Genomic DNA, 25,837 nt, shown 5'->3' on the forward strand with positions numbered 1-25,837 from the left:
TCCCAAAATGTGTGCATCCCTATGTTCCTAAAGAATATCAAGATTCCCAGATGTAAACACCATGCCACTGTCTTTTAAGGGAAGTATACAATCTGATTTTTCTGCAACATGTCATTTGTTTGATATTCCATATCCTTTTGTTTTTTTCTGCAACATGTCATTTGTTTGATATTCCATATCCTTTAGTAATAGTTTTGTAATACGATATATAGCTGATAATCTTACCAAGATTTCAAAACGTAGAAAGCAAAAGAATAAATAAATAAATCAGAATAGTTTTAAGAGCATAAAAGCCTTTAGCCCTCTAATGTATTTTTAACTGGCAAATCTCAAAGCAGAAGATAAATTATTCTAGAAAAAGAGACACAGAACTATTTTAAAGTAGGCACAGAACTATTTTAAAAAGTCAAAGATTATATCTTTTGACCATATGGAATGGCTCAACGATGTTACTTATTAAATAATTTATTCTTTAAGTCATAATGTGTTTTGTCAACCAGTATCATTTTTATCTTAACATACACTTCCAGATATAGCCTCGAGTCACTTTTTGAAAACCATTAGTCCTCAAAAACAAACAAAGGAGTAGGCTATATTACTAATGCCTTAAGGTAGATTTGGAAGTTTATTAAGAATTAAATACTTGTTAGAGGTATTATTCAATAAGATATTTAAAATAATACTTTTTTCCAAAATTATTTGCAACGTATTTCAACATCACAGATTTACTGGACACTTGAATTTGCAGTGAAATATCTATTACCCTTTCTTCCTGATTAACCATTGCTCGAACTGCGACATGCTGCATTAATTTTTAAGGCTTTTAAAGTGGAAATTACAATGCCTGCTGTGATAATTGTGATACCACCCTAACTGTGGCAATCACTTTAAAACTACTTCTTTGCTTATCATTAGCAATGCTAAATGATAAAAATAATTATATCAGGAGTATTCTGGGAAATGATTGTTTAACAATTTTTAATATTCTGAAAAGTTCAATCTAGAAAACTCTCAGCGCCATGGATTAGGATATTGGCTGATGACATGGACCCTTCTAAATTTCCTCTAATTAAGTAAAATCTCCAGATGTTTCTCAATCAATCAATTCCCCCAACCACTCTTCTCTCTAGCTACCACCTCCCGTATGCGCAGGCTCATTGAACCAGTTGGCAGACCAGGCTGACAACAGAATAATCAAGGTAGAACAGTTTCCCTGGATCGAATCAGTTCAAATTCAAGTCTGAAAGCTTTAGAGCTGCTTTACCTCAGGACAACCTGTCACGCAGTATGAGTCATATGGGTTAAAACAAAAAGCACTCGAGTGAGTGCAAAGTGATCACTTCCTCCATCTGCTATATGTCCAAGAAACTCATAATTAAAAGGTAAAGCATCTTTTCCATGACAGATTATCTGAAATAAGCATCTGTCACTCTTAAGTTCTCACAATTGATTTTACAAATATAATTGCTCTACATTTTGTTTTCTTTTGAAAGAAAGCCAGCTTCTCCAAATGATTATTCTTCTGGAATGTTCAGAGATCTTGACAAGTGACAAATGATGAAGCAGAAATGATAAACCAAGACTAAACATGGATAAAAATCAATCATGACTTTCTTGCTTATTATCTTATAAACATCTGGGTTTAATTCAACCCAAAGATATAGCTGAGAATCAACAAAGGAGCATAAAATCCATTTAAAGTAACTGATTATACAAGAGAGAAGATGATGTGAAATGCATAGACAGATCAGTGAAATGTTTTTTGTTGCTATCAAAAGGGCATGAAAGCAGAATCCTAAAGAGGCTTGTGATCTGATAATACTGCTCAGTCACTGAGATTATCAATGTCACTCATTTAACTGAACCCATTATAATGGCTGCCAGAAAATGGTCCAGCAGTATCTACTTGCATTTTTTAATGCTTCTTTCTAACAAATACTTAAGTTGAAATATATGAATAAATGAGATTCTAAAATATATGCTTTAGGTGAAAAGTCATGTGATGTTAAGGAAGACTTCATAATTTTCTTCCACTTGAATATTAAAGAAAAACTTCGATTTAGGGAACCAAAAACAAAACTGGGGGAGGGGGTTAGATCTATATTAAGGGCCAACTCTGCAAAGCCACGGAATGTTAAACTATTAACAAGCCTTTAAAAAGATTTTTAAAAACTAAGTTACCTTTTACCTTGAAATAGTCAAGATATAAACACTCTTCTATGAAGGACATCTTGATAGATTATATGCACAGCATGGCACTTGAGTGTTTGTTCAAAGGAGAGATGAACGAATGGAATTTGGTTTTTATACCTGATTATTCTTGTCTGTCAGTTGATCAAGAGTGTCAGTTTGTTTCTCCAATGCTCGCTCTAACTTCTTATGCTTCAGCTTCCATTGCCTAATGGAGTCCTGAGCTTTCAGTTTCAGCTCTTCCCTCCTCTTCTCTGCCTCCTGTCTCAGGGTCTCTGACTGCTGGAACTCGAGGAGGTACTGCTCGGCCTGCTTGGTTGCATCCTCAGCGTGCTGAGTCAGCTCTGAGATCTGGAGGTCAGCATGCTTATGCCTGGCCTCACATGTCTCAAAGTGATTCTGGATCTCCTTAAGTTGATCCAACATCTTTAGTTGCTGTTTTTCCTTGTTCTCCAATTCACGTGTTAAATTCTAGGAAGAAAGCATGTGAAATATTAGGAACATATTCTTACCAAAACTGGATGCATGACATAGCATCAAATAAGAATCTCTAATGTCACTGAAATGGGAATCACCTGTATTAAATTTCAGTAGCAACCAATCTAAAAAATATAAGTCCCTTTCTATGTATTTTATAATAGTATTAGTTGGGAATAATTTTTTACAGAAATATTCTTTTTTAGATTACATCATTTATTTTCCACTTGACCATCACTAAAATAGATAGTCTTATTGATGAGAAAACAATATGCATTACTTTAGTAAGAACTTAGTGTTTTGGTCAACGGAAGAAATGTCAATGTTTTAAAATGTGTCATATAATCATAGCAATCGTATATAATATTCCACTTTCTGGCAGCACCTAAAATTTTGTTAAAATAAAAATCCGTAACTAAAAAATAAGCATTGATGATAGAAACATCAGTTTAAATAATACTGGATTTCAAAGTCCGTTTAAAAGGCTCTCACTAAAGGATTGATACATAGGTTATTTCCAGCTAAGTCAATATAAATTATGCGTTGATGGACTTTTCTCAAGCTTACAAGAATCACTGTAGAGTGAATTTTTAAATAAACTTATTAAATTTATTTGAAATACTTATCAATCCAGAAAAGAATATGAGTTCTTAAAATCTAGCTACCCTACAACACAGTTGGTCAATAATACATTTGGAAGTTACACTAAATCATCATGATTCATATACAGTTTTAATTTTAATAGAACAGGTAAAGTTCAATTTTTAACCTCAAAAATGAAAGAACATTGCTTTTATATAACATTTTATACAAATAAAATAATATTGCTATCATTAATATTAAGCCACTATTGTAAAACTTTGAAAGAGAGTGACAAATTCAGAAATAAGTGCTTATAATGTGTCCCATGAGTGGTCCCTCCCGAGTCTTAGCTTCCAAATACCCAGGGTAACAAAGTTAACATGAAAAGTCATGTGTCCAAATAAGATTGGGTTCAATAGACTGCCAGCTGGACCAAAAAAAAAAAAAAAAAAAAAAAAAAAAAAAAAAAAGAATCTACGTTGTACTAAGGCACCTACAAATAGACTGCAAGCATTTACCAACTGCCTCTGGCTCTACAGCAGAATCTTCAGTTCCAGATTCCATTATTCTTGAAATATAATTTCTCTCTTGATTAAAGTTATGGCTTAACATTATGGCAGATAATAATAATAATAATAATAGTTATGGCTTGACATTATGGCAGATAATAATAATAATAATGCCTCAAAAAAAAGCTTCATTTTCTGAGCAACGGGTTTGCATTTGCTCAGTTTGCTAAATTCAATGCAGACTGGAAGAGATGAATCACTCCTTTATACACCCAAACAAAACAGTAAATTGAAGAACTGTACACTTGTTTGTATGGAAAATTCTAAATGAAGATCAAAAAGCCCTTGTGATATTGGTTTACCCCTTTGCCCTTATCTAACATTTACCACCATGCTAGAAATCAGCTTTATTGACAAGCCATCTCCAAATGATTTCTACATCAACAGAGATGTACCTCTTTTTTTTTTTTTTTTTTTTGACAAACATTTAGGAGAATGGTGTTAGGCACATAATTTACAGGAAGGTTAATAAGATCTGGATTCATCATCAAAGAAGCTAATAATTTAACTGGGGAGATATTCACACAAACAGCTAAATTACAACATGGACAATACTAGGTGCTAAAATGTGATAGACAGTTAGATGGAGGAGTCTATTCCACAGTGTGGCTGGGGATAGGCTCCCTTAGCGGGTGACCTATGAGCTGAGTTTTAAATGAAAAAGAGCTAGCAACAATAGTAATAATAATGATGATAGTGATAATAATAATAAAATTACTACTACTAAAGTTTATTGGGCACTTGAGTTTTGCAAGGAATTGTACAAATACTTTATATAAATCACCTCAGTCAATCCCACCACAAAACTAAAGTAAGGCACTATTTTTATCTCAATTTTAGTGAAAGGTAACCAAGGCTTAGAATCTTCCCAAGATCACATACCTATTAAGTGAGGGCACTGGATTCTGACCCAGATAGTCTGGTTCCAGGGCTCATGTTTTCAACTCTGCTAAGCTTCCAGAATCTCAGATGACCCCAGCTCCAAGCCTCTTCACTCGCTCACTCGCTCACTCCCATAGTCCTATCGTAGTGTTTTTTTTCCAAGACTGCCACCTTTGAAGTAAGAAGTATGTCCCAACCTCGGTTCTCCCACCGTCTCCTCCTACCTCTTTCCCCTCCCCTCTTTCTCGAGCCTCTGGCTTTATCCACCAATCTGCCCAGTTCCCTCACTCCCTTACTTCTGTACATCTACTCTTCGCTGTCAAGATAATCACTCCCTTAGTATTCCTTTTGCCGGCTTTAAATGAAGGCTCTTTAAACTATCTTCCTTCATTTTCATTTTAGCCACTCTCTGGCTCACATCTCAAACTCCTTTATAAAACTGTTCATCCACTAAACCGAAATAGCAAAAGCGCCAGCTCTGGGGGAACTAAAATATTTCCTACGTCAGATTACTGAGTCCTCTAAGGAAGATCACTCAGGAGTGTCAATTGATGCGATGGCACATTGAGAGCCAACTCCTCAGTGCCCAGAAATTCCTCCGCATGCCTCTACCCAGCCCACACAGTGGGTGTTCCAAAATGTCCTATCTCCTTTCACTCATCCCTAGTATGTAACATAGCTCCTCCTTGAGAAACAAAATTGAGGCTATCAGGCAAGATACTCCCCAAATTCCTTAGATGTACCATCCTGAAAGTTAACAATGGCCAATCTCTCCTCCTCCCACATCCATCAAGGGCTTCACTATGTCAATTGTGCCCTTTTCCCTGTCTTCAACCTGTCTTTCCCTACCAGATTTTTCTCTACTCCCATCTTAAAAGCTCACAATAATATTTTTTTAATGAAACAAAACAAAATCTGTATGAATCCAACATAATCTTCTAGCCAGTACCTGTACTCTTTTTCCTGTTAAGTCAAACTGCTGGAAAGAGCAGTCCACACTAGATGCCTCACGATCTTATTTGCAATTCACTTCTTGATTTGTGGATCTGGTTTTCATCCCTATCATACAATTAAAATAGTTCTCATCAGGATCCCCAAAGATCACCTAAAGCCAAATATAATGGACTGTTTTAAAAATCTTTCCCAAATTCCTTATAGTATGTGACACTGTCAATTACCTCTTCTCATTCTTAAGTCTCCCTTCTTCCCTGAGTTTTATAATACGCTTCACCTTTTTCTTCCTATTATTTCATAATCACCTTTCCTGGGTCCTTTCTACCATTTATCTTTTTTTTTTTTTTTAAGTTTACCATATCTTGGTTGCAATATTTATTATACTGACAGGTTAGCAATACTAGGATAAATAAGTAATATTTCTCTTACAGAAAATTGTAATGATACTATTGCGAAGAATTAAACACTCTGAGGATTTCACAGAAACGTCAGAATTTAAACAGACAGTAGCCAGAGTCTTTGTGGCCAGTGCGAATGATCTCTTACATCTGTAAATGCTCTGGGCCAGATTTCCACAAACATCTGCATGACAAAAACAATGCCATTAACATCCAATCATGTGAAAGCCTAGGCATCACCTAGCTTCAAACAAGTCTCCACTGAATGTGGTTTTCAATTGCAAGAAAAGGAAAATGGAATATTCTTTGGCTCTTCCCACCTAGAAATAACTCTTGACCTAAGTTAAGTCACTGAACAAGAGTCCTAACTCTTTGGAAGGTGGACTGACAGTTTTCTTCCTGCGACATTATAACCAAGTTTGCAACAGAGGACCTGTAGCCGTGCCCATGAATTTTACGTTCATGCCTGGGTGCCAAGGAAAGGAGGGGCTTCTCCGTTGCACTGCTGGCCAGCCAAATTCTGTTCTCCTGGAGCTGACACGCTCTTCTGGCCACCTGAATCATTTATCTTTTAAACAGAAATAACTATACAGAGTTCCAGTATTAAACATTATCCCATCTACAAAATATCTTCGTACGTAAGTATATTGTAGGTAGACAGAGATATAAGTGATTCTTTTGAAGCCGAGACTGATCTTCTAAACCCCAGACCTTCAAAGACCTCTAACTGCATAATTAGGTAATCCCCATAGACAACAAGAATAGGCACAAGATTGATATACCCTCACCCAAAGCTTAAGTAGATAAATTCTTTTCTTTTCACATTTAAAAATTGCACACTTTCACATTAACATATTACACACAATAATTCACGTAGAAAGGTATTTGAAAACATCATGGCACTGACTGGCTATATGAGTGTAAACGAACAGAAAATGATGTGGGTCTTATTGAAAATGACTGTGATTCTCACTACTGATGGGAAAGATTTGAATTTGACCTGGATGGACAGACACCACCTCTGACTGCCCTGAGTCTGGAAACTATTGCTACTGCTTCACCTCCATCAAGTCTGTCTGTTTTGGTGCTTCAGATAAAACCTGTCGTAGAATCCCTTTCTATATTCATTCTTTGGCAGACCCTATTCAGCCATTGCTTGGACATATTCTTTAATCCATCTTTCTCAAATAAACAACCAGAATAATCTAATTGTAATAAACATTTCTGACCCATCAATCTAAAGAGTATACTACAGAACCCTCATAACAATTCTTCCCATACACAAACATATTCATAGAAAGAGCACACGAGTATATATACACATCATTAATCCATAAATAAATGCTTTCAGGGTAGGCACATTTTGGCATCAATTCTCAATCTCCAATGATAAGAATGTTCTTCTCTTTCTGGAGGGCTCCCTCCTCATGGAAAATATTGTGATCTGCTTTTAGGTAGAAACAGGTTAGAGAGCCCTTCCTGTACCTACTATTTCCCAAGTGCCTTCAGCCCAAAATAATAAATATGACAAAGTAGCAAACTTTGGGTGACAAGTTCTCCTACCCTTCACGGTACATTACCAAAAGGTTTATAAAAGCTCCAATTTAGTCTCACACTTTATACATTTAAATTCCGTTTTTCTCTTTTTCATTCCTTCTCCAGGTGAGAAAAAAAAAATGTTAATGAGTAGTTGCCTGAGGGTCTCAGGTTTGGTGATTGCTAGAAGTATTCACAATGTTAGGTAGGTAGTCAGACAAGAGCAACAGGGGAACAAAGGAATAGGGGCCCAGCCTAGAGACTGCCCAAAGAACACCCCAACGGTCAAAGTTATAGCAGCCAAGTGTCAATCAAAATGGTCTCGCTTGCCAATCACCTAGGAATGCCTTGGGAACCACCCCATCACGGCCCAAATAGAAGGCAGACACGCCCACTTCTGAGTCCATTTTGCCCTTCTGTGCTCCTCTCCCTTTTTGCCCTTCGGGGCTCCCCACCCTTTCTGCCCTTTTGAGTTCTCTCTCTTGTAGGTGGCCCTTTGTGGCCTTTTTGTCCTTTTGTGGCCATTTTGGCCCCTTTGTGTTGGTTACAGTGCTGGGACCATGTGTCTGCTTAGGGCATTCTTTGTTTTTCTAAAACATATTTTTAATAAAACTATTAAATCTCAATGACCTGTGATTCTTCACTGTATCATCTGAGGAAAAACCGAGGAAAAATGCTAACTACAGGTCTGCGCTGTCGTTATCCCTCTCCCCACCCGCTAACGTTGCTGCGACCCTGAACTCCCACCTGCCCCAGCGGTGACAGTGAGACTCAGCGTATAGTTATACTTAATGCTAAAACTTATTAGAGTAAAAAATGCAAGGCAAAATCAGCACAGGGAAGAGGACATGGGTAAAGTCCAGCAGAAACCAGGTGTTAAGAGTCCAAGACTCCTCCTCCAGTGGAGCCACACAGGACATATTCAATGCTTCCAGCAGTGAACTCTGATGACAATTCTGAAGTTTGTCTACCCAAAAATCTCATTAGAGTGTCAATACCCAAAGTTTTAATTAGGGCCTAGTCTCTTAGGCGCTGTCTGCCTAGTATGTACCAAAATTCCAAACTTCCAGAAGGAAGGAAGGTGTTCAGCATAAACCACATTGTACAAAAGGTCTAGGCACAGTGAGGTGGCCTTATAATTTACGAAAAATTTCTATTTCCCTACGAGAACTGATTATCATTCAAGTTCCCACATGCCAGACAAGGGCTTACTTTGTAAACAGGCCCTCCTAGAAAAGCTGCCTCAGGCCTACTGTGTTAACTCTTTTCGTATAAAGGCCAAAGAATACACAGAAGAGAAAAGGAGATAATGAGGCCCTAAATGAGTTCTTTATTAAAAACAATTAACTGTAAATAATACCTATAAAACAATGCATTTAGAAGATGACAGAAAAGAACTCTCTCTCTTTGAAACTGATTGGCTCTGGCTGCCATTAGCTCCCTTTCTAATTGCTGCAGTAGTTTTATTCAAATTCTGAGAAAACTACAGACAGCCTACTCTTATGAATAAAACATTAAAATGAAAATAGAAAATGAAAAAAAATATTGTATTTAAAAAATAATATGGTGGCTAGGATCCACCATAAATTCTAGCTTTTAGTGATCACATATCTAAGATAATTTTACTTATGTTGACTACAAAAGGATATTTATCAACTTGAACTTACAACAGTGGAAAAACTGGACAAGGTAGGAAAATAATGGAGCAAATTTACAAACTAAAAAATCATCTCTGTCTAGCATACGAAAATCTTCTCAACCACCTGCTTGCTTTCTGTCGTATTCATGAAAAAAAATTGCTAGGCCTATATTTAAAACATATAGGGGTTAAGAGACAAAACATAGACTGCTATGTACATGGCAACAATGACTATTTGTTTACTGTTGTAACTAAAACACAATATAATACAATTTCTCCTCTACTCTTACTTGACAGTGAATGCACACAAGAGATTAGGCACCTTAGTAAACAGATAAAGACAAAAAATCTGGCCCCAAATAAGCCAGGGAACTCTGAAAAATGTACATTTTAAATAAAAATTTCCATCTGCAATATTATGTACTTCATTTGGAAACTTGTATAGGTAATGAGAAAACAGATAGACTTTAATGACTCACAAGCAACGTCCCTTAGAGAGACAGTGGCATATCATGGAAAGCATGAGTCTCAGACTTGAATTTGAATCCCAGTTCTGCCATTCTATGACCTTAGAAGAACTGCTTACTACCTGTGAACCAAAGCAACTAAATTTATAAAATGGACTCGATAATATCTATGTCTCAGAAGAATGATGACCTGCATGAGATCACTTAGATAAAACACCAGGAAGAGTGACTAGCACATTTTAGGAACACGATAACGATAAGTTTTTATTACTAACAAGAAATAATGTTAGAATTAGAGAGGTAATCCAATGCCTACATTTTAGAGATGAGGAAAATGAGGCAAAGGAAGTTAAGTGATCAATCCAAGATAAGGGAGCTAGAAAAAGGCAGAGAAAAGACTAGCCACAGGTCTCTAATATTCAAACGAATATTGATTCCACTTCACTATATTACTGACTAGGACACTAGACAGCACAGGCAAGGGCCACAGAGTGGGCTAGTGGAAGATGCTCATGAAGAGTCATAGTTCAAGCCAGCTAAAAAGAGATTGGAAAGTAAGCTCAGAAACCGGGCTGGGGGGATGCTTAAATCCAGTTTGAGCTTTCAGCGGCTTTTCAGCAACAGAATACCATGATCAGATACATGCTTGAGATAGATTAATCACCAAAGGACATTATGCTAACACTAGGATATTAAACTATTACGGTAACATTAAAAATTACTGAAAATCTGAATGGACATGAAGAACCGATTCTTATCTAAATTCAATTTTAGCAATCATAGTCTATGAAGCTAGCTTATAACAGGTAAGAACCAACTGTGGCATTTAAGAGACAGGGGAAAAAAAAAACTCTTCAGTCTTTCTGAATAAAGTACAGGTATATTTCTACTCTGTCCAATAAACATTCCTTGCACTCAGCAGCATCCGAGCTCAATAAGATGAATCAGATGGCATGGTTCAACATGCTACTGCTCCAGAGAACCATACGACCCAGGTGGGGAGACAGACACATCAGTTATTTTTAATAAATGTGATATATATGAACAATTCTTTGTTCTCTATTTCAAATTTTGCCTCTCTTTACAATTTATGCCACCTAATCTATATTTACATTTCTTTCCTCGGTGGCCCTCTATCTGATTATATAATGTTTTCTAACAATGAATCTTTGTCCAAAAAAAAAAGAGCAAATACCATTAGGTGGTGGCTAAAGGAACAAAAAGAAGATAATTCAACAGATGCTACTGAAAATAATAAATTGAAAGAGAGAAAGAGAGGGAGGGATGGGGAAGAGAGTGACAGAGATTGAAAATGAATGCCCATGTCAGCCAATCCCAGAACTCAAACAACCACCCACACTCCCGCCCTCTGCGGCCCAAGAACACCTTCTTTCACTTAACATTGGTGTTGGTAGGAAAGGGGGGTTGAGAGAAGAGTGGGTAAGAGGGAAAAAATTAACAAGAGAATCCGATAAGACACCTATCATAAAGAAAGCCTTTTGAAAGAATTCAAATACTCTGATTCTGCAATGTTTGAAAAGAATAACCCCAAATTAGGGCCAAGCCAAATAGAAATACATTTATTTGTAAAGCCTCTATTTACTAACGAAAAATTAGTGAGGAGCAGAAGCCACTTGTTCAATTTGTTCCATTTTCTCAAACAGTTTGCTAATATCTGAGAAAGCTCCTTCTAAATTCTAGAGGAAAATATATTAACTATAGATTTTTATTTTAATTTTTAGAATAGCTATCCTTTCAGTTTTAGATACATCAAATGTATGATACAAGAGTTGTAGTACACACACACACATACACACACTTTTAATATACTAGAGGAAACCTACACTATAAGTTTATGTAGGTGTTTGTATGATATGCATTTTACTGAAAATAAAGAATAATTTTACATTTTAATTATTATAGAGATTGAGTTTTTATATCTTGGCATTGATGACAAGTTCATTTTAAGTATTTAGGTGAAAACTCCTTGTTCGGAAGCACAATTCTTAATTACAATATTTCTCATATAAAAACATACAAACCATAATTGAATAATCTGTTTTATAATCCAGTTTCTAGAAACCCAGTAGAGTGAAAAGTAGCAACTGTCTGAAAGTATCAAAACGATACACTGAAACAAAAATTATGTTTAAAGCATAGGCATATAAAGCTCTATTATTTACAAGAACAAAAACAGTGACATTAAAGCTAATAAACAGCAAACAAGCCTCAAGTAGAACACCATCTGAAATAGAATTCAATTAATCATCCTCTATACTGACTCTGTGAACAAAGATTAGACTAATTCAAGCCTAAAATATGACTTCCTTAACGCAGGGACATGAAAACACTGACTAAAGAGAATAAGGATGTTATTTCCAAAAGGAGATGCAAATACTACAGTGAGGAAGATGACTGAGACTCAAGAACAGGGGGGAAAAAAATGAACATTTCCTTTCTATTTTCTGTATTTATTAAAATTAAACTCTCCTCCAGCACATTGGAACATTTTAGTTTCCACGTGATCAGTTAATTGCATTTACAGATGATTTAGTTTTATCTAAACTAAAACGGACAGGAAGCTTAAAAAAAAAAATCCCTGCATAGAAACTACAGATTGAATATGTCACTAATGCATGAATGTGTATTTGTAAATGTGAAATTAGGATTAATATGAATTCAATGAACATTCACTGTCAACTACAGACACAAGGCTAGGCTCAAGGGCTACGAAAAATACAAGCCAGGTCCTGTTTCTCAACAGAAGGAAAATGTGAATACTAGGCTATTGTGTATGACCCGACAGCAGTCAGCCCCTAACCCCACCTCCTTCTAATATATGCTCCACTTTCATAGAGGCTACAGAATCGAATGCTCAGCACTCCCCTGAACTAGGTTTTGAGGACAAATTAGACGCAGCACAGAGAGAATGAGAATGTGGAAGTGAGGCAGGGACTGTATACTTGTTAATTTGGCCTCTTGCAGCTGGCCAAGAAGGGTCACAGAGGTATAATTCATTTTGTTCTGTGCTATCCTTTCTTGGCAGGGCCATGTCTGTCTGTCAATAACATAAACAATTATTGCATAAAATACCTAGAGCAGTTCTATTTCCTGCATTAAACCCTACCTGATGTTATAAAGTTTTGCTTTTACTGAGTAAATAAACAAACAAAAAACCTAACAGATTTAATAGGATTTCACCTGAAATTCTCAGATTCTCAATTAAGCCATGCCCCACTCACCTCTACTGGGAAATTAGCTTGACACATTCTTGCATGTCTTGATGAACTCATTCATTTAGGTATAATTTAGGTGTTTTATGAACTGATACTGAGAGGACAACTAATCAATTTCCCATAGGCAGGAGAACTAAGGCGAGTCTTTTTGAATAGAACTCAAATCAATCAAAACAAGTTTAGTGGCCCTGAAATATTCCTATAAGCAGCTAAATTAGGCCATCACTCATTAGGATCATAGATTTAAAACTTTTTTTAAAAGTCATGTTTGGTTGAAAGAAGACTATATACTTAAAATCTGTGCATCGATTATTTTTAACTCATGCAAAACACATATTAATAATCTTTAAAAACTGATTCAAACCCTTAATTAGTTAGGGATCAGCCACATAAAACATCAGAAACTACTACAGTAATTGCATCACAAATATTCTTCCTTTGAAAATATAACTTTCTGTTTTTGCTATCATACTAATTTTGACTACATATACTAATATCATTTTCTTTTTGTCAAATGAAGCAAAGACACAGAAAAGATATTAATCTCAAATAATAGGTTCCTCAGTCTTTCTAACTGATTAAAAATAATTATTTCTCCACAAATCCTGTGAGAACATATCTGCTTCATACAACTACAGTTTCCTTGTACTTTTTAATGAAACATAATACTAAGCTTAAGCAAAGTACAGAAAATAATGTTCAATTAATTAAATACATTCATCTCTTTGTGAAGAAATAAAATATTAACTTCTGTTTCATTAGCCATGATGTTCACTACAAAGAAATTTTAAATACACATTTCTTCAGAGTGTTTAACTTAAAACACAAAGGAGCATATAATTAACATTTAGAGCTCAGTAACACACTAGGGAAATTCTGACCCTGACACACACATCTCAAAAGTACATTTGTGTTTTCTTAATTTTTCTCACACTCTATTAGACTGTTAATTTTAACCCTGTAACTCTGAGGTTTAACTAAAGTAGGCACTTTGAGAGGAGAAAATTTGAATGTAAATAGGATAAAACCACTCTACTTTAAGCAGGTTGGTATTTGGAACTGCTTTTGATTATGGAGGAACAACCTGGGGTTATATGTTTGCTATGAAATATGACAGGCCAAAGACACCTGTGTCTTACCAACACTGATGTGGCAGCTGACAGGACTAAGATAAACTACATAGTTCAACTAAAGAAATATTATTTTATTTCTAATTACGTGACATATAGCAAGGAGGAGAAACTAAATGTCACATAACACTTAATGTTATCGCTTTATATCATTATAGAGCATTACAGTTTATTTGAAACAGATCAGATACATTTTCTTAGATGATACAGTAATCTTGTGTGCTTGGGAGGAATCAATTTTTCTATTTTAGAAAAGAGGAGAAAAGAGAAGCTAAGTAAGGGTAAAAGAGATAAAATAGCACCATATTTTTAAAAGTAAATACTGTTTCAAACAAAAATAATAATCCTTTGAGATACCAACTCACACCCATTAGGATGGTTACTATTTAAAAAAAAAAGAAAAAACAGAAAATAACAAGTGTTGGTGAGAATGTGGAGAAATTGGAACCCTTGTGCACTGTTAGTAGAAATATAAAATAGTACAGCCACTGTGGAAAACAGTTCGGTTGTTCCTCAAAAGATTAAACACAGAATTACCATATGACCCACCGATTCTACCTCCGGGTATGTCCCCAAAAGAATTGGAAGCAGGGTCTCGAAGAGATATTTGTACACATATGTTCACAACAGCACTATTCACAATAGCTGAAACGTGGAAGCAATCCATGTGTCCATCAACTGATGCACAGATTAGCACAATGTGGTGTATGCAAACACTGAAAGAGTACTCAGCCTCACTAGGAAGGAAATTGTGCAATATGCTACAACATGGATGAACCTTGAGAAATTAAGCTAAGTGAAATAAGCCAATCACTTAGACAAGTGCTGTATGATTCCACTTATATGAGGTACTTAGAGCAGGAAAAATCATAAAGACAGAAGGTATAATGGTGGTTGGCAGAGACTGAGGGGAGGGGAGAATGGTGAGTTACTGTTTAATAGGTACAGAGTTTCAGAGGAAATAAATGGTAGTGATGGTTAAACAACAATGTGAATGTATTTAATGCCACTGAACTATGCACTTAAAAATGGTTAAGATGATGAATTTTACGATATGTGTATTTTACCGCAGCAAAAAAAAGAAAAATAATAATAGTCCCTTTTTTGATTCCAGTGGACATAGAAAGGGATAGCTTTGAGAGATGTTTCTTTAATCAGCCTCTCAATATTAAGTCCAGGAACAGCAATTCCCCCCCATCATTCAGTCATACCGTATTTAGACAAAGTAAAATCAGAGCACTTTCTATATCAATGAGAATTCAAGACAGTGACTATAAAAGTTACGTTTACGCTATACTGTAGTCTATTGAGTGTGCAATAGCATACATAGCATATGTCTAAAAAACAATGTATATGCCTTAGTTAAAAAATACTTTATTACTAAAAAATGCTAACCCTCATCTGAACATTCCGTGAATCCTAATCTTTTTTGCTGGTAGAGGGTCTTGCTTTGGTGTCAACAGTGACTGACTGATTAGGGTGGTGGTTGCTGAAGGCTGAGGTGACTATGATAATTTCTTAAAATAAAACAATGAAGTCTGCCACATCAATTGACTCTTCCTTTCATGAGTGTTTTCTCTGTAGCATGTAATGTTGTTTGACAGCATTTTACCCACAGTAAAACTTCTTTCAAAACTGGAGTCAATCTTCTCAAACCCTGCTGCTGCTTTTATCGACTAATTTTACATAATATTCTAAATCTTTTGTCGCCATTTCATCAATCCTCATAGCATTTTCACCAGGAGCAGATTCCATCACAAGAAACCACTTTCTTTGTTCATCCATAAGAAGCAACTCCTCATCCATTGAAGTTTTATCATGAGATTGCAGCAATTCGTTTACATCTTCAGGCTCCACTTCGAATTCTAGTTCCCATGCTACTTCCAACACATCGCAGTTACTTCTTCCACTGAAGTCTCGAACCCTCGAAATCACCCATGAGGGCTGAACTCCTGCTAATGTTGATATCTTGACCTTTTCCCATGAACCATGAATGTTCTTAATGGCATCTAGAATAGTGAACCTTTTCCAGTGTTTCAATTTGCCCGACACACGGTTGCCACAAACTTTCAATTTGTAAAAAAGGCAGAATCTGAGAAGTGCAATAAAGCTAAACGCAATAAAAGGAGGTATGCCTTTATAGATTATAATATATGAGTGCTCCGATGTAAACAAAACTTTTACTTTTGTTTAAGTGAGCAGTTAGGACAGGGACAGATAACATCAAAGCATATTCAGAGCTAAAGTCTTTGTGGCTATTAGTGCCCTTTCAGTTCACTCAGACTAATAGGGCTTACCCCTTTGGGTACCCCAAATGAAAGTGTTGGATGTTTATGAAGACTCTTCCTCTTCAATGGGCCTAAGCTCCCTTGTAAGTTCTGCTCGGTTTGTGATTCAGAAAACATTTCAGGGAAAAAGTGGTGCCAAATGTCAGACCCTTCACTCTGTATTCCACTCCTTAACAGAACACTTGACACCACCTGTCCTCGTACCCAAGTAATTGATAAGTTCAAACAGATTTTTTTATTTTAGGCGAGGCAACCCTTGGTTGACCTCAAAGATTGCAAGCACTTTGTCATCTTACAATCCCTCATTTTTAATTTTTTATGTCTACAGCACCTGGTCTTCCTAGGTGTTCTCCCATCCAAGTACTAACCAGGCCCGACTCTGCTTAGCTTCCAAGACCAGATGGAATCAGGCTTGTTCAGGGTAGCATGGCCGTAGGCACAAACAGATTTTTTAAAACATATGTCTTACTAAGTTTTTCTAGTTTTTCTCAGTAGGTTTGTTCTGCAATAAGCTCGTATACCATTAACAAAAGCAGAAACTATTCTTCAATCAAAACTGCCAAAAGTTTACCTAGTTTGTTAATCTCCTTTAAGAAAGAGCAAGCTATAGTCTAACATCATATCATTATCGGTGCCCTAAAAATTAAATATTGCATGATATAAACACATACTTCAACCAAGTGAAGTACTAGAAATTAAATACATTTAATACATTTGAAAACACTAACATTGACCTTTATGTTAGTCATGTGTTACTTATTAAAAACTAAAAGACTGTTTTCTCAGTGCATATGAATAATTTAGTTTGTTTACAAAGATAATTTATACTATTTGAACATTTTCAAGAGTATAATAGACCTGTTGACTTTTTTGTTGTTTAAGGCTAAGTACAAGCTCATTTCTAAGAACAATCTCATTTCTCCTTGTAGAAAGCTGCCTGAAAACAAACATCTAAAAAAGAATTTGGTTTTCTACTTAAAATGATATGCTACCAAATTCAAATCACTCTAAAGACAAAGTAACTATAAAGACTACAGGAAATAATACATGAACAGTTAAAATTTCACTATAAAGTCTACTCTCCCCCTTTTAATGGTATTTGTGGTAGTTAAGAAATGAATATCAATTACTTAGCTTCTGCAACAACATTACCTCATTTGTTTCATATCCCCCATTTCTCCATAGCAAGTCCTTCAATAACTATTCCCAATGCTGTATTTTTTCTTTACAATTACTTAAATATTAAATTTATCTCTTCCTACTATAAATTATCAACACGTTGCAATTTTGTGAGGAACATACATTTCTCTCTTTCCTCACACCTCCTGCATGTTGCGTGCACCCAGGTGCATGCACATGCTCACACATGCATATTACATACACACAAAGAATCACAAAGACTTATCTATTTAATTTACATGTAAAACACAGGTCAGAAATTATCACGATTCCAGAAAACAAAAAAACTTGAAATGGACATTTTAATTCCTAAATTATTTGCCACATTCAAATGACAAATGACAACATACATCAGTGACCATTTAAAGGTGAAATTAAAATATCTGGTCTACTACTTTCTGGCTTCAGGAAAATATTCATGTAACTCAGAGTCAGAGAAAACAGAAAGACTGCCTTTTTTTACAACTCCTAAAATTCCTTTATTCCCTTATAGATGAAAGATCTGAGAGTTAAACTAAACATTCCAAACAATGTAAAGATTTATTTAGTTTTAGTTTTTACTTGTAGACTATCCTGTCAATAGTCATCTTTATGAAGAAGCTGGAGTATAGAGTATTGTGAACTTAGCAATTTGGCCCAAAGTCATCAGAGTTTGATTAATAACAAGCAGACCTCATCTCTACTAGGTTTAAAAATTTTAGTCTCTGCCTATAAAGTTTTGCTGCCAATATTTGGTTTCTTTATAATCTAACCTGTTTAAAATCTGATTAAAAATTACTTAATACTCAAATAATACCCGATTTGACAACACTTGGATAAGAAAGAAATTATTAAGATAAAAAGAACAATAGGTAATTATAAGCAGCGTAATTAAGATGTCTAAGACCACAGGTCTCTAAAAAAGGTTTAAAAGTAACATTGAAGGTGGCATTATTGCATAGTAAAGTGCATTTCTTATAGAAGAAATGCAAGAATCAAAAGAGTTTATCCTAAAAGCATGGTAAAAGGAACAACTTTCCTTCAGTTTCTATTAAACTAATCATCAAAAAACAAAAACAAAAAGCACCTGATTATCGTTTTTGTTTTCCACTACCCTTTCTCTTTTTAAAATTAAATTCTGGCCTACAGTCCCAAGTTTCTGCTAATGAATAATCATGTCAGTTGTCACTCAATTATCACTTTCAACATTTAATCTAAATTATGTACAGCACCTTGATTTTTTTTCTTTGAAGTTCTTTATTGAATTTAAAAGTCAAATTTTTTTTCAAGAAGAATAAATTGATGGAAGATGGAGGCTGAGATTAAATCAGGGGGAATCATTGATCAAGGATGCTTGGAATTCTTATGAATACAAATAGCCTATCAAGGTTAATGAGGTTCAACTCAAGTTTAGAAGAAGAAAAAAATGTTCCATGCATATACATATTTAAGGTCTTAGGTACAATTTGAAAGGTAAATTATGCAAACTCTAACGTAGCTTTCATTTGGGTTTTTTATAAGATATTTTCACTGTTTTCTCCCAGTGTAAAATAACTACTTAAAATGTATATTCTGGATCAACAAAAAACTAATGCAATTAGTGAGAAAGAGCAAAGGTCCCCTTGAATACTGACAACTCCTCCAGAAATTAATGTGCTCTTAAAGAATGGACAACGTTAGCTTTTAAAAATAACCATAAAATGTTCTACAATATATTATTTTAGTCAACAAATAGTAATTTAGTGCCTGATATGGGTAAGACATTGTTGGGTGACACAAAGAGATACAGAGATAAGACCTGCTTCTTAACCCATACTCATCTATGATCTGAAAACGGATGTACGTCTTTCATTCATAAGTGGCTCCCAGAATGCCACGAGTTTAAAGGTAACATCAATGTAACTGGTAAATGGCCCAGAGCAAGATCTGTGTACAGCAACACATCAAAAGAAAATGTAAACACAAGGCTGAGCATCAGAGTGCAAGCAGAGGATAAGATTGTAAGAAAGACAAAAAAAAAAAAAAAAAGTCAGTTTGCAGGATTAAAGCCAGAATGTGGCAAATAAATTAGATACCTGGTGCAAGAACTCTTAAGAGAGGTGGAGGGTGGTGGAGCCTTGCCATAGCTATGAACAGTCCTTTGGACATTGTTATTCTCTGATTCTGAGAATAACATCATCAAGCAATTGGGGGCGGGGGTGGGGGGGAGTTACTAATTCAGCTTTCTAAAACCTAGGCATAGAAAAATGTCCTGCATAGGAGAATAGTGTTTAAATACCCATATAAGAACCCCATAGGGTAGCTGATGAACTGGCACTCTTATATACTGTTCTCTTGCGAATTTCACTGTTAACAAGAACCAGACTGTTAACATGTCCCAGATCACATTAATTCTAGGACACAGAAAACTCAAGTTTCCAAAATGAGGACAAGACCTTGAAACGTGATATCTTCGCTAGGTAAGGACATCAAGGTTGGATCTGTTCTGGTGACAGGGAAGTCTTCTTCCGCAGTCTCGTTCCTCCTTTATTTCAACCCACTCTGAAATCTTAAAGGTTACTTTAAGACGATGTGAGGAAGGTGCCTTAAGAACATTAGTGAAGTTGGGCAAAAAGTGGTCCAAAAGGAAGGATTATCACTTGCAACTGATATAATCCAAGAAGTCTTCAGGAAAGAAAAGGTTTAGGACTGGCACAAAAATAGGACTTTACAGAAACAGTGAACGACCAGAACAAAAACAACACAGATGAGAGTAGGGAAGTTTAAGAAAAAATAAGGAATTAGACTGTGTAAGAGGTTCTACAGGAGAGGTGTCAGAAAGTCAAAGTTAAAGAGAAAGATAATGATCCAACAAACCATAAGAAACGGACTATACAATTGTTCTTGGGCCTGACCAAGAATCTCATTTTATGCATCTTTTCTTATTTATGTTTGGTCTCTAAAAAACAACTAAAGGAGATTAACTTCCATTTTTTTATAGAATGTAAAAGGCAACATCCCTTATGACCTAATATTTTCTAAAATTAAAGCAGAAGCTAAATGCTTGTCAATTAAATTTCAATAAAATTCCCAACTGTTAGAGGTTAAATTGAGTGATCCATGACCTGCATCTCTCACAAATTCTATACTAGATGTCACTTTGAGAACAGCCTGGGCATAAAGATATTCAATGGGCCTCCACAGCATATGAAAAATAAACAAGCCATAATCAGAAATGTCACTAAATCTAAAACAATTGATATAAATTTAAGTTATTTTATTTTAAAAAATAAGGAAATCAGGGGGGAAACCTGCTCAATGGTAATTTCTGCCAGGATAAGTGATGTCTTTTTGTGATTACCTCTTTCAATGGCAACTGGAAAAAAATCTTTCACCATCCAAAAGGAATTTAAATTACACTTGAGACAAACTCAAAGAATTTTCTGCATCAATTTTAGAATGTCGCTTGCATGGGGACAGGAAAATCTGCTGGGTTTGTGTTCATTGCTATGTCACCAGCACCTAGAATAGTGCCTGGAATATAACAGACAGTCATTAAGTACTTGATATGTGAGTAAATGTTCAACCTCTCTCTCCAATTGTCTTTCACATCCAAACCTATTCGGTTAATCCAAACTAACCCCAGAGAACTCCAACTCTTTCCTAACCCATGTGAAAATGTGAAAGAACTATTAAGTCAGGACAAAGGGAAAGCCAGGCTCTTTGAATGAGAGCATTATTAAGTTATTATAAGTAATTTTTCAAATGCCTAAGTATTTGAAACCTTTTCCAATTTATTCCACGAGTAGTAAATTTAAAAAAGAACAATGGAAAGGAAAGGAGGAAAGAAGGAGGAAGGACAACCCAACACGTGGTTATAAACAGCTAAGCAAAGAGATTTTTCTACCTTTGATACTTATTAGCACAGTTTTTTCAAATACTTAATTTTGGAAAAATAATCATATCTTAGCACTTTTGTCAGCAGGATCAAGGGCTAAAATAATATCCATGAAGCAAACTTTAAAAGTCCTACAATTACAATTGCTCTGAGAATACTTCTGATAAGTAATTATTAAACATGTAGAGGGCTTTGTAAAGAGTATGTCAATATTTCATTATCTTTACAATCTGAATCTTGAAGCAAATCTAAAATACATTTTCTACTGACACACTGACAAGATGAAAGAGAAACTCAGACTGGAGTAATATTAAATATTTCCTTTGGACTATATAAGATCAGATGCTTTTAACACCAATTTTCTACCTATCATTATAATTTAGGAACATCTTCAAATACGGCAACTTATCACAAGTACAACACAACTTCACTAAATAAAATCAGCTGCAGAGGAGGACTGATACATATCTATTTCCAAATATGTCATCCATGTTTGATCTAATTTGCAAAATTATTGAAATTAAGTCATTCCCTTTTTATGAAGTTCTTACCTTTGAGTTTTTATATTTTCTGATAATTACCCCCATCTGTGCTAGATAAAAGGTGAGCAGGAAATGCTAGCTGCCTAGTGACACTTCATTCAAGGTTACTACTTCATTCACAATTACCACATGACCCTAAATTAACGCAGGCATCGCAACTCTTCCTCATGGAGAACAGCTAGATATTTGAAAACCTTTACGGTTCCAAAGAAGAAACATCAGTAATACCTTTTCACTGAGAATTCTACTTGTTTCACCCCAAAATAATGATAACTCACTATTCCTTCAGAGTAGAAAGGTATACATTCTGCCTGTAGGAAGGGCTCATTGCTACTAGAACAAAAATATTTTCAAGTTTAATAGGTTCCTGGTTTTGAGGTCCAAATGAAAGAGAAATGAATCCCCAGAAATTTCTATATATAATCAGTCATATACATAACTACATTATCTATACCCAGAGTTCATAAAATATCACAATCTTTATATTAAAATTTCATTAAGCAATTCTGTGAAACAAAACTAAAGTCCTTGGAATACAACTTAAAATAGCAATGTCACCTCTACTTGTGCTGCCAAATGTGCTTTCTCCTTGTCTTTTCGCTCCATGCACCGCTTCACTTCCTCCAGCTCAGATGCCACCGCACTGACGCTCAGCTGTCCTCTCAGATCTGACATCTGCTTCTCCAGATCCTCTTTTTCCCACTCAAGCCCTTAAAAGAGAAAATGTAAAGCCTGATGAGTGTTCTTTATTCACAGAAGAATGTGCTTTCGAATGGTACAAAGCCTTGATGTTTTAATATTCCAGCTGACATAATCCACTTATTAACACTGTCATTCAACAGACTTCAGAATTTGCCAGTCTGTTGTTTCAAGTCTCATGCAGTTTTATAAAATATATACAGTGCCAAGTTTTCAAACATTATTCCACTTTGATACCAAAACTTAAAAATGTTATCTGATTTCTAGTACCATTTATTTCAGGAAAGCCTACACATTTTTTTTCTCAAACTTTCCTTACATCCCTACGTTATCTTCAAACTCTAACAAAAACACTAAAAAAATTTTTAACTAAGCCACTCCCAACTGAAGTTACTGCAGTTCACACATAATGCTTTTCTTGCAGCAAAAACAAAATAATGCTGTTAAATTTCTGATTATGTATGACCAGTAACTGGCTAATTCTGGAGACTGCTACCTAAAATTATATCACTGAATATAAACTTAGTATTTAATTCAACATGAAATACTTGTTCTATGATGCATGGCACACTGTAATACTCTCTTCTTCAAAGGTAAATAACACAAAACCCTTTCTCAATGAGCTTACACTCCAAGAATAGAAACAAGACATAAAGTAGTTCCTTGAATCTAAGATGTCAAAAATTGGAACATACATTATCAATTTAAAACTACTGTTTTCCAGGAGTTTTCTTTCCAGAAAAGGAAAGATGGAAGGAAACATTACCAAATAAATTTATAGATCATTAATAAGACACACTCCAACTTTGGAAATAACAAAGTGTTTAAAATAGGACATCTTGGAAGATACACAGGCATTTTAATAGCATGATAAGAATACTGACAGATACTATATAAACATTTCTGTATAGTATAATGGTTATTATACAGAAATAGTACAGAAAATGGAATGATTAACTCGCGGTGAGAAACTGAGGTAGGAAGAATTGGGAACTAAGTCAGATTTAAAGAATGGATACAAAGTTTCACTAAGCAAAGGAGATGCAGTTGGGGAGATATTTCAGAGACAGGAAATAGCATAAAGCACCGAAGTACAAAGTTAGATTTAATATTAACTAACTGCCACACAGTAGTTTTATACAGCTGACACATACGAAGGAGGTAAAAGGGGAGTCAGTTTATGCATTGCTATGGAGCTTAGAAATTACCCCACACACAAGGAATTAGCAAACATTTTCTGTAAAGAATCAGATACAACTCTGCCATTGTATTAAAAAAGAAAACTAGACAGTGCATAAATGAATGGAAGTAGCTATATTCCAATATAATTTATTTATGAAAGTCTGGATTTGGCCCATGGGCCACACTTTGCCAATCCCTGCTCAGTCTGCAACCTAAAATATGCATATTTAAGTATAAATGTCTTCATTCATTATATGTATTCATTCGTTTTATAAATGTTTTATTTTATAAGTATATAGGTATATGTGTGTATATAACATATTTCATAATATATAACATTAGTATATATATATGTATATAAAATAATGTTAGTATAAATATACAAAATATGGAGATATGAATATATATGAGTACAGGTATAAATACATACAGATACATGTATATCTTATGAAATGTATATATATTTAGTGTGGAGACATAATATTCAGGTATGTTTCATAATATAGATACATAACAGTACGGATATATATAAAAATATATAGATACATACACATATGTATATATACAATGAGACATTTAGCAAAACTAAAACACATAAAACGTAAGGTATAAAATATAAATAATATTACAAACACTCTCCTCTCACACCCAATGAACTGTCTCATACACTCCATTTTGATGAATGCTTGCTACAAACAGTGATGAGTTAGTAAAGGATAGCAGTTAAGAGCTCAAGTTTGGGGAGAAAAAGATTTGAGGATGCTTCACCCCACAAATGTGACCTTAGGCAAGGTACTCAATCTCTTTGTTCCTTAGGCCTTTTTAAAAAAAAATCATTAAAATTAAGACAAAAATTGTACCTTTCTCATACAGTAGTTGTAAGAACTAAAGGAGACATCGTAAAATAAGTAGCATAATGCCCCTATATGTAGTAAAAACTCAATAAATTATAATGAGAGGATTTAACCAAGAGAGTAACTTGAATGGTGTGTATCTTAGAAAAGTTCCTATAGTAGCAGTACAGAAGATAGACGACAGGGGAACTAGAATAAGACAAGGTAAGAGAGTAATACAGATGAGATGAAGCATGCCTAAACTGGGGTAGTGGGAATAAAATAGAGGATTGAGGTAAATGCAAGAGCTATCAAGATCTATAAATACACAGGATATCAGGACAAATTACATAAAGGGGAGAAGGAATAATTTTGGATGTTCTTTGCATTTTAGGCTTGGATGTCTGGATAAAAGATGATGCCATCATGAGACAAGAAATACCAGGTTTTGAGGAAAGGATGAATTCAGATTTAAATCTGTTGGCTGAGCATCGTGTGGTTCGAAATAGCACATGGAGTGTCCAATGAACAACTCCATCTGGAGGGCTGAAGTTTAGGGGAGTGAAGCCAGATTTAGTGATCATAATTTATAGGTGTTATCACTACAGTATAAGATTAAATGACAACCACTGTGGAGAAGTGCTAAGTGAGAAAAGCCATAAATAAGATTCTAGATAACACCAGCACTTAAAAGACAAACTGTGAACAGGGAAAAGATTCAGATGGAAAGAATGAAAACAACTAAGTCGGAAGAACCAAGGAAGAGGGTAGGAACAGTTCCAAAAAGGAAGAGGAAATAAGCAAGGGCCAAGTAAGATACATAATGGCAAGATTCCTTTGAATTTCACTGAGGACACCAGTAAACTAAGCAAAGTCAACTTTAGAAGAGAGGTGGCTATGGGTGGTGAGCATACAATGCAATACATATATGACTTATTGTTGAATTGTACAGTTGAACTTATTGGATGTCGTTAACCAATGTCGCCATAAATTAATTAATTAATTTAAAAAAAAGAAGAAGAGAGGTAAAGGTCATCGTGTAGTGGGTGGAGGAACAAACAGCAGTCAGAGTGTGACAATAGGTGTGATTTCTTATGTACAATTTTTTAAATAAATAATACAAGTATTCTATAAAGATGAAAACTCTTGATTGTTAAAAGAAGGTGAATAAGTCCATTATCATGTTAATAAGAAAAAC

General features: G+C 35.0%; 1 protein-coding gene and 1 pseudogene across 12 annotated transcripts in view; both read right to left on the bottom strand.

Moving 5' to 3' along the window:
• The window catches only part of CEP128 (centrosomal protein 128), a 348,588-nt gene that overhangs the window by 241,031 nt on the left and 81,720 nt on the right, over positions 1–25,837 (bottom strand). For all 12 annotated transcript variants that reach the window (XM_039883945.1, XM_039883939.1, XM_039883938.1 and 9 more), the window contains 2 exons: positions 22,484–22,635; positions 2,311–2,661 (listed from right to left, as the gene is read on the bottom strand). In XM_039883945.1, the coding sequence (XP_039739879.1) occupies positions 2,311–2,661; positions 22,484–22,635 (503 nt within the window). The remainder of the gene's footprint in view (positions 1–2,310; positions 2,662–22,483; positions 22,636–25,837) is intronic.
• On the bottom strand, positions 16,668–16,786 carry LOC120619866 (uncharacterized; annotated as a pseudogene).

This window comes from Pteropus medius, unplaced genomic scaffold, assembly GCF_902729225.1.
Source record: "Pteropus medius unplaced genomic scaffold, Ma_sr-lr_union100, whole genome shotgun sequence".
In the NCBI taxonomy this organism is placed as follows: Eukaryota; Metazoa; Chordata; class Mammalia; order Chiroptera; family Pteropodidae; genus Pteropus; species Pteropus medius.